Here is a 14,409-nt window from a genome sequence, read left to right on the forward strand (position 1 = left end):
AATTGTTTTGTCTCCCTGCTCTGTGCACAGAGCTCAGCATCCCCTCATGTGAAGCCCAGACCCACCCACTAAAGCAGCACAGAACCTGAAAAATACAAAAATCTAAAACCTGAGGCATCACTTCACACAAAAAACAAATCCTGCCCCTCACCCAGCCTTTGCAGAGCTCTTGGCACCCTCAGCTGGCCCCTCAAAGCCCCAGAGCACAGCTCACCTGCTGGCCCACAGAGAAGGCCTGGCTGTTGAACTGCTGGATGAACTCTGCAGCCATCTTGTCTGTGTCATAGGGGTTGGAGTCAATGTTCTTCTTCTGCAGGAAGTCAATCTCGATGGTCATGGTGCCAATGCACTGCTTGGTCTTGTCAAAAGTGTATAAGGAAACTGAAAAAACCCAAGAAACAGCATATGTAAGGTCCCCCCAGTGTATTAAACTGGGGGGACCTTAAATATGGCAATAAGTTTGGCAATACACACCCTTCCCTTGAGAATTTCACTTTTTAAAACTGAATATATTATTTCTGCTAAAGACCCTTATTTCTCTTAACCCATGTTGAACTAACAGGTCAAAAATACAGTAAAATTTTCACTGAAAAGTCCCATTTTTCACTGAAAATGCCTGCATTGCTCTAAAAACTCTTAATAAACTTTTAAAACAGCTCAAACACCACATGGACTTTGGGGGATGAGGACAATGAAAGCAAATCCAGATGTGCTATGGTCCCACATGGCTGCATCTCCACCCAAGGGTTTGGACACATCTCCAGGAAGCCCAAAAGCAGCCTTAAGGGTTGCCTTGCCCAAAAGCAGTGACAAGAGGCCATCACTGGGTTTCTGTACAAGATTGCTGAGCTGTTCTCCAGATGAGGCAGCAGAAAGTGAATTACTGCACATTTAAATGCAGCAATGCAATCTGTCAGCCCAAAACAAAGCCCACAGCTGACACTGAGGAAACAGCCCCTACCCTGTGGGAACTCAGCACATCACTCCCGATGTCCAGAGATGCCAGGAGAACCCTTGGGGGGCTCGGAAATCCTGGAATGTTGCCAGGAGTGTTTGGTGGCTTGATTTTGATCCATCCACAGAAGTGACAGCAGTTTGAGGACATGAGAATCACTTTAGAGTGAAGGGTGTAAAAGGGACACATTTATAGGGTGAAATATAAACTTTAAGGTTTTTGGTATAGGGGGGTTATGGAGACAAGATGGAGGGATCAGGGCGTGTCTCGTCCTTCTTCTTTCTTCTTCTTGTCCTCCATCTCCTGTGGTGATGTTGGCACTTGGGGATTGGTTCATGGTGAAGGTGCACTTGCCAACATGGGTGAAAAGTATTGGAAAATAAAGGTAAATATCATGTACGTAGATTTTAGTATAAAAAGACATGACCGCCCTGTGAGTGGTCAGAGTGCCCTTGGCTGCCTTGCAGATCAGACCTCTGCTGGGCAGACAGAAAATTTTGTAGATAAGAAACAATGAACAATCTGAAGATGGAAAAGCTGAAGAGTCCAGACTCGTCCTTTGAAACGCGTCCACCCAAGAACCACCCTACCCGTGTTGGGGCAGAGACAGACAGACAGACAGACAGACAGACTGACAGACAGACAGACAGACAGACAGACAGACAGAGCCGACACTACCCCAGAGGTGCCCTTGGGCCCATGCTGGCATTTCCAGGTTCCTTTCAGTGATGCAGAACCCCCTGAACAGAAAGCCAAGGGGCAGGGAAGGCACTGCAATGCCACTGCCACCCTGATCCCACAGGCACAGAACGTGGGAAACAAGAGACCTCTCAGGGTGGAAAGAGGATGATGAGGATGAAGAGGATGGAAAGGAAAGAGCAGCACAACCCACAGCTCCAGGGACTGCCCAGCATGGTGCCCCAAGGGCAGGACAAACAGACAGGCAGGCCCAGCAATGCAGAAAGATTCTCCAGAAGAGTGAGGAACATTAAAGGTTTGCTTTGAATCTGGAGAGCAAAGAGCAGCAAGGATGAAGTAGGAGGAGGGGAATGTGGGAAAGGCTCTTCACTCCATCTGGGATTTCCTGTCCAGCCCTGGCAGCAGAATGGCTCCAGAACAAACCTGCAGATGCTGAGGCTGATGGCAACACAAGCCCCAGGATTGTTCACATAAAGGGAACAAGGAGAGCCTGACTCTGCTGAAGGTGTGACCAGAACACACAGCACACACCCTAAACATCCTCCCTGGAAGGAGCTGCCACAGACAGACCTTCAGCAAACAGGGATAAAGATGGAAACACCACAGCTGATCTACTGCACTGAGTTCTTCCAAAAGCAGCAGGGTGATCCCTTTGGTCCTGCAAGCAAACACCAGGAGCTCCTCTCACCTTACAGATCACCTCTGAGCAGTTTCCTTTTCCTTGCTGAACCTCCTGGCTTTGTCAAATAAAAGTTTCTGGAATATCAGTCCCTGGATTTGGTCACATCACAGGCTTGAGGTGTCAGCAGCCCTTACAGCCAGGACTGAGTGCTGAGGGGATGCAGCAAACCCAGCAGAGCACAGCACCAGCTCCAAGAGCCTGGAATGTCCCAGAGAGAGGCTGGGAAGGCAGCAGAGAATGCAGCAGGAAGCTCCTGGCTCTGGGAAGGCCCCAGGAACCTCCCTGAGGTGGGAAGGCACAGCCTGCCTTGGCTCCAGCTGAGCATCTCTGCTGCAAACACAGGAGCTGGTGCAGCTGGAGTGCACAGAAGGCAGGACAGACACATCCATCAGGGCACTGTGCCTTCCCACCAGGAAAATCACTCACCTGGAAAACCCTGACTGCATCATCAGGGGCTCAGCAGGACTCATCACTGCTCCACAGAGCTGTGGGCTGCATTTACACTGACATTTAAAGCACAGCTTCCACATTATCAGGGGAGCAGGACAAAGCAGGAGCCCTGGGAAATCACTGGCTTTGTGAACATTCTCCCTACCTGCAAAATGTTTTTACAAATCCCTTCCACCCAGCACGGAGTCAGATGACATTTAGTCACTGTGCACAGAATCACTGCATTATTTTTGTTAACACAGGCTCCCACGTAGCTGGGAGGTTTACAGCAAAGCCCAGGACAAGGACAGCCACAAACTGCTCTGAGAGCTGATCACACAGAATAGCAGTGCTTCTTTCCCCAAAAGACCTGAGGACTGAAAAGCATTGTAAGTGAGTTGGCACATGATCAGCCAAACAAGGGTGAGAAATAAATGAATTTATGACAAATTCATTTATGAATTAATTTTCCCCTGTTATAGGTTCTTCTTCAGTTAAAACAAGAGCAGAAGGCAAAAAAAATCACAGATTAACAGAATCATCAAGGTTGGAAAAGGCCTCCAGGATCAACTATCAACCCAGCACCAGCACCATGGTCACCATTAAGTAATGTCCTCAAGTGCCACATCCACAGTTCTTCAAACATTCCCAGGGATGGTGACCCCACCACTGCCCTGGGCAGCCTGCTCCAAGCCTTTACAACCCATTCTCCCTAAGAAATCCTCCCTAATATCCAACCTACACCTCCTCTGGCACAACCTGAGACTGTTTCCTTCCATCCTGTCCCTTTTCTCCTGGGAGAAGAGACCAAGCTCCTTGCAGGTCACTGTATGGAGCAGGAAGGTCTCCCCCAGGTCCAAATCCTGCTCTGTGGGACATCCAGAGAGGCAGAGGGACCCTCCAGCTGTCCCTACAAACACATCAGACTTCACATCTGAGCACTGATCCATGCTCATGGAGCTGCTGAGACCACAGGAGCTGGGAAAACAAACAGCCAAGAGGGAGCTGCCCCAGGAGCACCTCACACCCACAGTGTCTGAGGCTGAAATGAGGATGTGAATTCTATCACATCTGTCACAGCTGGGGCAGGTATCTGCTGCTCATTGGGCAGTTTTCTTTGTCTCTTCCACAGCCAATCCTCCCTCCAGGAGATCTCTTTGTTCATGGGCCATTAATTATTAATTATCTTCTGTCCATGGCCACTGAGTGTCCCTGCAGGGCTGATCCAATTCCATCGTCCCATGGGGAGATGCTGTGCCCAGGGGAGGAGCCAAGCATTCCTACCTGGATCCAATGTGAGCTTTGGGACACCCCAGCAGCCTTTGCCCAGTGCATTCCCAGAGGAGCAGCTTCTGCTGCCCTGCATGGCCAGAGGGAGCCCAGGCCCATCTGCAGCAGCCCTGGAGCTGCAGAGGAAAACTCCCCCCTTGTGCAGGATCCCTGCTCCAGCAGAGCCACAGCTGGTACTGCAGGAGGGCTGAGCCCCCATGGGATGGGGCTGTGCCACCCCCTGACACACAGGGGACAGGGACTGCTCTCACTCTGGCACTGGTTTGGTTTGTATTTGTATTTTTAATTTTCCTAGTAAAGAACTGTTATTCCTATTCCCATATCTTTGCCTGAGAGCCCCTTAATTTCAAAATTATAATAATTCAGAGAGAGGGGTTTGCATTTTCCATTTCAAGGGAGGCTCCTGCCTTCCTCAGCACACACCTGGCTTTTCAAACCAGGCCACAGAGCCACAGCACTCCTCAGGCCCAGCCCTCCTCATCCTCACAGAAGATGCAGCCACCAGCTCTGCCCACAGTCCCAAAGGAGGGAATTCCCTGACCCCCTGTAGCTACTCCAGAGGCAAAGCCCCTTGGACAGTGTGCAGAGAGCAGGATCCCAGCAAGGCACAGGAGGAGCTGCCCTGTCCACAAGCACAGAGGTGACTCCTGATGGTCCAAAGAACAAATGTGGACCAAAGAACACAGAGATCCTCCTGTAACAACTCTGCCAGGAGTCTGCTCAGCATTCCAGCAGCTACAGACAGGGTCAACAGCTGTACCTGCAGCTGACAGTGATCCAAGCAGAGGGAATCTCCTCCAAACATTCACCAAGGCTTGCAAGGCTCAGTAAAGACTTGAAATAGGAATAGAGATTCACCTCAGCCCTCACCTTGCTGCAGAATATTCTGGTCAGTTACTGGTGCAAACACCAGTGCTGCTCCCAAAGCTCAGCACTGCAGGGCACACTGCTGCTCCTGGAACTAAAATATCCCCATCCATTCCAGTGCTGGTGCCAAGAAATTCCCCAAGGACAAGAGCTGTCCTCTGTTAGTGGGAGTGCTCTCCAGAGACCAGAACAGGCTATCCAGGACATGTTCAATGTTCATATCTGCATGTGGACACTGACATTCCACACAGAGCCAGCAAGAGATAGCAGCAGGTATCTGGAGAAACTGCCAAAACAGCCTGCCCAGGTCTGGAGAACATTAAAAGCAGAAAAGCTGCAGAGAGGAGGAGCAACTCCTTCACTAAGGAGGTCCTCACATCACCTGGAGAAGGACTGGAGCTCTGTGAGTTCCCAGTTCAGGATGGAAACAAGAATTCAGCTTTATGAACACATCCCAGTCACTGTGACTGACTCACCATCAATCTCCTGCCCGATGGAAAGGCCGGCCCATTTTCTCTGAAAAACAAGAGAAGAAGGTCAGAACACCTGTGCTGCAGGACAAACACCTGTCCTGCAGGACAAACAAACAAACACCTGTGCTGCAGAAAAAACAAACACCTGTGCTGCAGGACAAACACCTGTCCTGCAGGACAAACAAACACCTGTCCTGCAGAACAAACAAACACCTGTGCTGCAGGACAAACACCTGACCCTCAGAACAAACAAACACCTGACCCTCAGAACAAACAAACACCTGGCCTGCAGAACAAACAAACACCTGTCCCTCAGAACAAACAAACACCTGTCCTGCAGAACAAACAAACACCTGTCCCTCAGAACAAACAAACACCTGTGCTGCAGAAGAAACAAACACCATCCTGCAGAACAAACAAACACCTGTGCTGCAGAACAAACACCTGTCCTGCAGAACAAACAAACACCTGACCCTCAGAACAAACAAACACCTGTGCTGCAGAACAAACACCTGTGCTGCAGAACAAACACCTGACCCTCAGAACAAACAAACACCTGGCCCTCAGAACAAACAAACACCTGTGCTGCAGAACAAACACCTGTGCTGCAGAACAAACACCTGACCCTCAGAACAAACAAACACCTGACCCTCAGAACAAACAAACACCTGGCCCTCAGAACAAACAAACACCTGTGCTGCAGAACAAACAAACACCTGACCTGCAGGACAAACAAACACCTGTCCTGCAGGACAAACACCTGACCCTCAGAACAAACAAACACCTGGCCTGCAGGACAAACAAACACCTGGCCCTCAGAACAAACACCTGACCCTCAGAACAAACAAACACCTGGCCCTCAGAACAAACAAACACCTGTCCTGCAGAACAAACAAACAAACACCTGGCCTGCAGAACAAACAAACACCTGGCCTGCAGGACAAACACCTGTCCCTCAGAACAAACAAACACCTGTCCTGCAGGACAAACAAACACCTGTCCCTCAGAACAAACAAACACCTGGCCTGCAGAACAAACAAACACCTGTCCTGCAGAACAAACACACAAACACCTGTCCTGCAGAACAAACAAACACCTGTCCTGCAGAGCAAACAAACACCTGTCCTGCAGAACAAACAAACACCTGGCCTGCAGAACAAACAAACACCTGTGCTGCAGGACAAACAAACACCTGTCCTGCAGAACAAACACCTGACCCTCAGGACAAACAAACACCTGGCCTGCAGAGCAAACAAACAAACACCTGGACTGCAGAACAAACAAACACCTGTCCTGCAGAACAAACAAACACCTGTCCTGCAGGACAAACAAACACCTGCCCTCAGAACAAACAAACACCTGTCCTGCAGAGCAAACAAACAAACACCTGTCCTGCAGGACACCTGGCCCTCAGAACAAACAAACACCTGCCCTCTCAAAGGCAGCCTCCTCACCCAGAGGAGCAGGATCCCCCAGAGAACCTTCAGCAGCAGAAAAAAGGAGCAGAATGGAATATCCCAAAGACCCCCAAATTAACAGGAAATAAATCAAAAACATTCAATAATCTCTCCAAATAATTCTTGTGACCTCAGAAGGTTGTTCTGTCCAACCTCCTTTCAGGTTGCTGGTCTCCCCACCATCCTGGAGGCAGAAGTTGTGGTGCTGGATGGGGCTTTTTGTCCTTCTGCTCATTTCCTACCAAAGCCCAAGTTCTGAGCATCCACAGGTACCAGAATGGCTGTTACACACCCCATGAGCATTTGAAAAGCCTGTTCTAATGTGCTCCAAGGTACAATGTTACCAGAACCAATAAAAATGAAACTGCTCAAATCCTTAGGGGCCTTGGAAATTCCTTTAGAGAGCCTTGTGCTGCATGGAACTGCAGAAGTGGGAAATGGTTCATGAATTATGTGACACAAAAACATCTAAACCTTTCCAATTCCAGCAGTTCTGGCTTGATGCCTGCAAAGCTGTGGTTTTCCCAGTGCTGCTGTGTTACAGACTGGCTGCAGTGTGTCCCCAGCCCTCAGCAGGGCTGTGCCATGTTCACAACCCCTCAGGTACCAAACACAGGCACCAGGCACGTGGAGGTGTCGTTACAAACAGCTCTGGGGAGATCACATTTGAAAAGCTGCAGTTTGTGGTCATTTGTATTTGCCTTTTTGTCTGGGAGAAGGAACACAATAACTTGGCTTACAAAGTGAACATTTGCCCTTTTACAGCCTCTCCAATATCCACAGAATCTCCTGAGTGGGAAGGGACCCCCAAGGATCATCCAGTGCAGCTCCTGCCCTGCCCAGACACCCCAACAATCCCACCCTGGGCATCCCTGGCAGCTCTGTCCAAACCCTCCTGCAGCTCTGGCAGCTTCAGGGCTGGGACCATTCCCTGGAGAGCCTGGGCAGTGCCAGCACCCTCTGGGCAAAGACTTTTCAGGATCTTCTCTGTGGATTTTGTTCTTCTTCAACTCCCACCATGCTCACCCAGCTGGTTTCTGCTAAAGGTTTGTCATCACTGCACAGCAATTCATGTTTTAGGCTCTCAGGATACAAAATTTGTCACAGTTTTCAGTGTTAGGAGTCAAAAATCAAGATTTTCACAGAATAAAGGTGGTCAAGAACTCCATGTGAACAGTGAGTGTACAACAAAGATGTTCTGGAGGAGCAGTAAACACACAGAGGGTGTCAGACTGACTGCAACTAGCCAGGGCTCTGGGAAATACTGGGAATTTTAAAATTCAAACCCAGTATCAGGAATGCCCCAGGGCTCAGAGGGCTGAAACAGCTCTGCTGTGGAATCAGGCTGAGGGAATGGGGGTTGTTCAGCCTGGAGGAGCCTCTGGGGGATCTCATTGTGGCCTTTCAATACTTGAAGTGGGTTTGAATCTTTTTAAGGGAACTGACATTTTAGTAGGGACTGTAGCAAAAGAAAAAGGGGAAGTGGCTTTAAACTAAAAGAGGGTGAATTGAGACAGGGTGAAAATGGTAAAACCTTGCCCAGAGAGGCTCCAGGGAACATTCAGGGTGATATTGGACAAGGGCTGCAGACAAAGTGGCCTGGTGGGAAATGTCCCTGTTCAGACATCCTTTAAGGGCCCCTTCCAGCCCCAGAGCTCTATAACCCCAAACACCAAGCATTCACCTCCCAGAGGCTGCAGCAGCCCCTGCACAGCCCCTTCTCCAAGGGGAGCACCAGGCCTCACCCCTTGGCTCCACAACCACCACAACATTGAAAAACCAACCCCAGCCCTGAGGGCACTGAGCACCAACATCTCCTGCTGGGCACTTGGGGCATCACACACCACAGCCAGACACTGGTGAACAGAAAATCCCCACCCACTCACTGGGACAGACCCACTTCTAGGAGCACATCCAAAGGCAAAATGTCATCTGGGGGCTTGTGCCAAGATGTGCTGAGGAAAAAAAATCTGCTGTGTTTGCAGCACAGAGCAGAGAGTGATGAAAATACTGAATCAGAGACCACAGCTGCTGCAGGTTCATGGATGACACTCAGTGTGAGCTGAGTGGCTTCATCTTTCAATTTAGAAGTTAATTATATTCATTATTTATTCTAACCATCATTTTAACATCTGATGATGACTTAATTAAGAAAGAGGAGACAAAGGGGTTTGTGGTTTTTTAATGCATTTCAGTGCAGTTTTCATCTAAAAATACTAACAATGACTGAATGTGGTCAATAAAACTTCCAGCAGGTCTTAAAAATGAAAAACACAGCAAAGAAACCCTTTAAAGTCAAGGGAAAATGGGGAACAATAAAGATTCACAAGGAAGGGAAGATATTGCTTAGGCTTTTCTTTTTCAAATACTTTCTTTCTGGTGGATTTTTAAAAGGTTAAATTACACATTTTCCAGTATCTTTATCCCACCATGCACTAAAAATATCTCAAAGCAATATAAGCACAGTCACTTCACTTGCAGTATGAGTATCCTTGAACTTTTGCTGGCAGAAATCAAATTTGCAACACACATTTATTCCAATTAGAGAACGTATCATCAATCCTGATCCCAAAAAAGAGATTTTGCTTATTGTGTAGCAGAGCAATAAATCCAACCATGCCATACCTGGGGCAAGCTGAAGGCAATGCTGCCAGGGACAACAGAGGGGTGGGTTCTCAGAGTGAAGATGTACTTGTGGTTGGGAGAGGTCTTCACCACAACATGCCTGGAAAAGAGATCAGGATTTTATTTTGGTATGTGCCACAAGGGTTCTGCATTGCTCACAGGGCTGTGGGAGCTCAAAAGGAACACCCAGCTTATCTCTAGGGCTACACACAAAAACCAAAAGCACTGGAGGCACAGCCTGACTCAGGCACACAGCAGGGTGACAGAGCCCACCACCCTCACTGGTACACTGGGATCTCAAAGCCCAGCTGCAAGACTTGGCACCAAAACTCAATATTTACATCCTGACACTGTGAGATTTTCTGGAAAAACCCCCTTGCCCAGGATCTTCTCCTGGGAAGCTGAGAATCCTCAGAGAAAAATGTAAATATTAATTATCTGATTCACTTCTCCTGTGTTTGGCTGCTCTGGAATGTGGTCTGGACATTGTTTACCAACAGGTGCATCTTTGATTGGTTTATGTGAATTGTTTAGACTCAATGACCAATCACCAGCAGCTGTGTCAGACTCTGAGGAGTCAGTCATGAGTTTTTATTGTTCATTCTTGTTAAGCCTTCTGGCTTTATCCTTCTCTTTCTTTAGTGTAGTTTTAGAATAGAATAGAATAGAATAGAATAGAATAGAATAGAATAGAATAGAATATAGAATATATAAAATAATATATACTATCAGATGTAATATAAAATAATATTAAATATATCAATATAATATAATATAATATGACATGACATAGTATGACATAGTATGACATAATATAATATGACATAATATAATATAATATAACATAATATAATATAATATAACATAACATAACATAACATAACATAACATAACATAACATAATATAATATAATATAATATAATATAATATAATATAATATAATATAGATCAGCCTCCTGAGAACATGGAGTCAAATCCTCATCTCTCACCTCATCCTGGGGACCTCACAAACACCACCACATCCCCCCAGTAGCCCTTTACTTCAGGACTGCACTGCACAAATTAGAGAGAACCAAACCACAACCACCACAGTTAAAAATCATCACAGGTTTCACATCTCAAGCATTAACACCAGAGCACCAATATTTTACCCCCCTACAAGCACCATCCCCAGCACTGATGCCAACAAGAAGCAGATGCAAAGCCCATACAGGGATCTGAGTGTGTTGTTTAAAAATTTGATCGTAGAAAAAAATGGGAGGAATTTCTGTACAAAAAGTAAAATCACACAGGCCCTGGGGCTGCTCCTGCTGGCACAAGTGACCAGCTGATCTTGAACTCATCTGTGTGCCTGGAAAAACAGCAGCAGTGCTGGAAAGGTGCCCTGTGGGTGCTGATGGACAGCAGGTGAACAGTGATGTGTGCCCAGGTGGGCAAAAAGGCCAAGGGCACCTGGCCTGTACCAGAAACAGAGTGGCCAGGTCTGTCCCCTGTGCCAGGCACTGGAGTGTCAGAATAAATCAGACTCCATTTTCCTCATGGGGGAAAAGCTCCCTCTTTTTTAAATACTCACATAATTGGATTTTATCCAATTTTTATCCAGTTTGACACACCTCATAGGTGACTCCAGTTGGTCAGGAGCTCCCTTGCTAATGACTTTATTGCTTAGTAACAAGCTGTCATTCTGTATGGATTGGTCACTCCAATCCCTGGGGTGTACGTGCAGGAAAAGTTGTTTAATAAGAGATAGTTTGAATTTTTCTATCTAACAGCATATAAACAGTTTGTACAGGTGCTAGCTGGTTTTCACCCAGGAGCAGATTGTTATGCTAATGAACTGCTCACACCAGGATTCCTTTCACATGGGAATTTGCAAAGTGCTACCTTGACAGGGCCAGCCACTGATTTTAGGAGAGCAGGCTGGATTTTATGAGGCCTTTTTTTGTAATTTTTTTACCTTACTGCAACACTGGTAAGGCCACACCTCGAGGACTCAGTTCTGGCTCCTCAGTGCCAGGAAGGCCTTGAGGGGCTGGAACTGTCCAAGGAATGGAGATGGGGAAGGGTCTGGAGCACCAGGAGTGGCTGAGGGAGCTGGGGGGGCTCAGCCTGGACCTTCTCACTGTCCACAACTCCCTGACAGGAGGGGACAGCCAGGATGGGAGGGGGATTGGCCTCTGCTCCCAGAGAACAGGGACAGGATGAGAGGAAATGGCCTCAAGATGTGCCAGGGGAGGCTTGGATTGAACATCAGGAAGAACTGGGAGCTATGGCAGCCCAAACTGGGAGCTATGGCAGCACAAACTGGGAGCTATGGCAGCCCAAACTGGGAGCCATGGCAGCCCAAACTGGGAGCTATGGCAGCACAAACTGGGAGCTATGGCAGCACAAACTGGGAGCCATGGCAGCCCAAACTGGGAGCCATGGCAGCCCAAACTGGGAGCCATGGCAGCCCAAACTGGGAGCCATGGCAGCACAAACTGGGAGCCATGGCAGCACAAACTGGGAGCTATGGCAGCACAAACTGGGAGCCATGGCAGCACAAACTGGGAGACATGGCAGCACAAACTGGGAGCCATGGCAGCACAAACTGGGAGCCATGGCAGCCCAAACTGGGAGCTATGGCAGCCCAAACTGGGAGCCATGGCAGTTTAAACTGGGAGCCATGGCAGCACAAACTGGGAGCCATAGCAGCCCAAACTGGGAGCCATAGCAGCCCAAACTGGCAGCACAAACTGGGAGCCATAGCAGCCCAAACTGGGAGCTATGGCAGTTTAAACTGGGAGCTATGGCAGTTTAAACTGGGAGCTATGGCAGCACGAACTGGGAGCTATGGCAGCCCAAACTGGGAGCTTCCAACAAGCTGTAAGCAACCTAAGTACCACAAATGCTCATGGCAGGGGCTGTTCAGGGAGGTTTGCAGGTGTCCAAGGAACACTCAGTGCCCTGGGCTGAGGACAAGGTGGGACTCAGTGGTCTTCTCCTCAATGATTCTGTGATTCCATCACACAACAGTTATAGAAGCAGAGCAGTCAGGAGCAGACACAGCAGCAGCCATGGCATGTGTCTGTCTGTCACACTCAGAATTGAAGCTGTCAGCAACAAAGATACTCAAAAGCTGCTTAGAGCTTCCTCAGACTATGCCTGCTAGCTCTTATCATGTGATAGGCAGACAGCTGGCTGGCATGGGAAAGCAACACCAAAGGAGGCTGGGATTGGTGTGCTCTGGCAGCAGGGAGATGCTGGAATCAGGGCTCACCTCATCTTCCTCCCAGAGCTGCTGGCACTGTGAGCACCCTTGGGCTACACAAGGCACCATCTCCATGGGGTTTCATGGGAGGAAGGGCAGGATGGGCTGAGCTGGCAGCCAAGGTGCTCACTCCTGGCCTCCTCCCTCCCTGCAGCCCCTGGTTTCCATGCACACGTGCTCCCTGTGCTTGCATTTGCACATGCCCAGCCAATCCAGCAGCAGCCAGGTGAGGATCTGCACTGCCTGCATCCTGTGTGCACAACAGCTCCAGCCTCACCACAGGAAGGAGCATATGGCCCTTGGGGACAAGAGGAAATCTAACTCAAACTGGGAGCTATGGCAGTTTAAACTGGGAGCCATGGCAGCACAAACTGGGAGCCATGGCAGCCCAAACTGGGAGCTATGGCAGCCCAAACTGGGAGCTATGGCAGCCCAAACTGGGAGCTATGGCAGCACAAACTGGGAGCTATGGCAGCAAAAACCAGGAGCCATGGCAGCACAAACTGGGAGCCATGGCAGCCCAAACTGGGAGCTATGGCAGCACAAACTGGGAGCTATGGCAGCACAAACTGGGAGCTATGGCAGCTCAAACTGGGAGCTATGGCAACCCAAACTGGGAGCCATGGCAACCCAAACTGGGAGCTATGGCAGCACAAACTGGGAGACATGACAGCACAAACTGGGAGCTATGGCAGCCCAAACTGGGAGCCATGGCAGCACAAACTGGGAGACATGGCAGCACAAACTGGGAGCTATAGCAGCACAAACTGGGAGCTATGGCAGCACAAACTGGGAGCCATGGCAACCCAAACTGGGAGCCATGGCAGCACAAACTGGGAGCTATGGCAACCCAAACTGGGAGCTATAGCAGCACAAACTGGGAGCCATAGCAGCACAAACTGGGAGCTATGGCAGCCCAAACTGGGAGCTATGGCAGCCCAAACTGGGAGCCATGGCAGCCCAAACTGGGAGCTATGGCAGCACAAACTGGGAGACATGGCAGCCCAAACTGGGAGCCATGGCAGCCCAAACTGGGAGCTATGGCAGCTCAAACTGGGAGCTATGGCAACCCAAACTGGGAGCTATAGCAGCACAAACTGGGAGACATGGCAGCCCAAACTGGGAGCTATGGCAGCCCAAACTGGGAGACATGGCAGCCCAAACTGGGAGCTTCCAACAAGCTGTAAGCAACCTAAGTACCACAAATGCTCAAAATAAGGCAACAGCAGAAAAACTAAATGCATTTTCCTCCAGTGGTGTTCACCAGGAAGGAGCTCAGAGAGCTCATGGAGACACAGAGGGGAAATCTCAAACTCATTAAGAGCTTCTGGTTGTACACAAACAAAAGGAACAACAAATCACCAGGGCCAGGCAGCTCCCAGAGCTCTCCCAGGAGGAACTGCTGCTCTGTTCTGTGTGTAAATCCTGTCAGATCCAAGCCATGTGCTGCCAGCTCTTAGGAAGAGCTCCAGGAAACTGGGCCCAGGAAAATGCTGGGAAGTTTGCTGGCCAAGCTGAGCAAACCAAGAGAAAGCGCAGCAGACATGAATTAACCTGTGAGTGCATCAGATTTTCTGGTGTAAAGCACGAGCAGGGCTCCTGTGAGGGAGGGGATGACTCAGGTATCCATGAGGAGGTGCCAGCAGGGATCTCATCCCATGCAGGGCATGTTTGGAAACCC

The 14,409-nt window shown here is 49.1% G+C and overlaps 1 protein-coding gene across 2 annotated transcripts in view; it reads right to left on the reverse strand.

Annotated features, from left to right (window-relative positions):
- The window catches only part of NSF (N-ethylmaleimide sensitive factor, vesicle fusing ATPase), an 84,197-nt gene that overhangs the window by 51,965 nt on the left and 17,823 nt on the right, over positions 1-14,409 (reverse strand). For both annotated transcript variants that reach the window (XM_071450689.1, XM_071450690.1), the window contains exons 3-5: positions 9,478-9,577; positions 5,399-5,438; positions 215-381 (exon numbers count right to left, since the gene is read on the reverse strand). In XM_071450689.1, coding sequence (XP_071306790.1) covers positions 215-381; positions 5,399-5,438; positions 9,478-9,577 — 307 coding nt within the window. The remainder of the gene's footprint in view (positions 1-214; positions 382-5,398; positions 5,439-9,477; positions 9,578-14,409) is intronic.

This window comes from Agelaius tricolor, unplaced genomic scaffold (genome assembly GCF_023055355.1).
Source record: "Agelaius tricolor isolate 1412-34295 unplaced genomic scaffold, bAgeTri1.0.p SCAF_31, whole genome shotgun sequence".
Classification (NCBI taxonomy): domain Eukaryota; kingdom Metazoa; phylum Chordata; class Aves; order Passeriformes; family Icteridae; genus Agelaius; species Agelaius tricolor.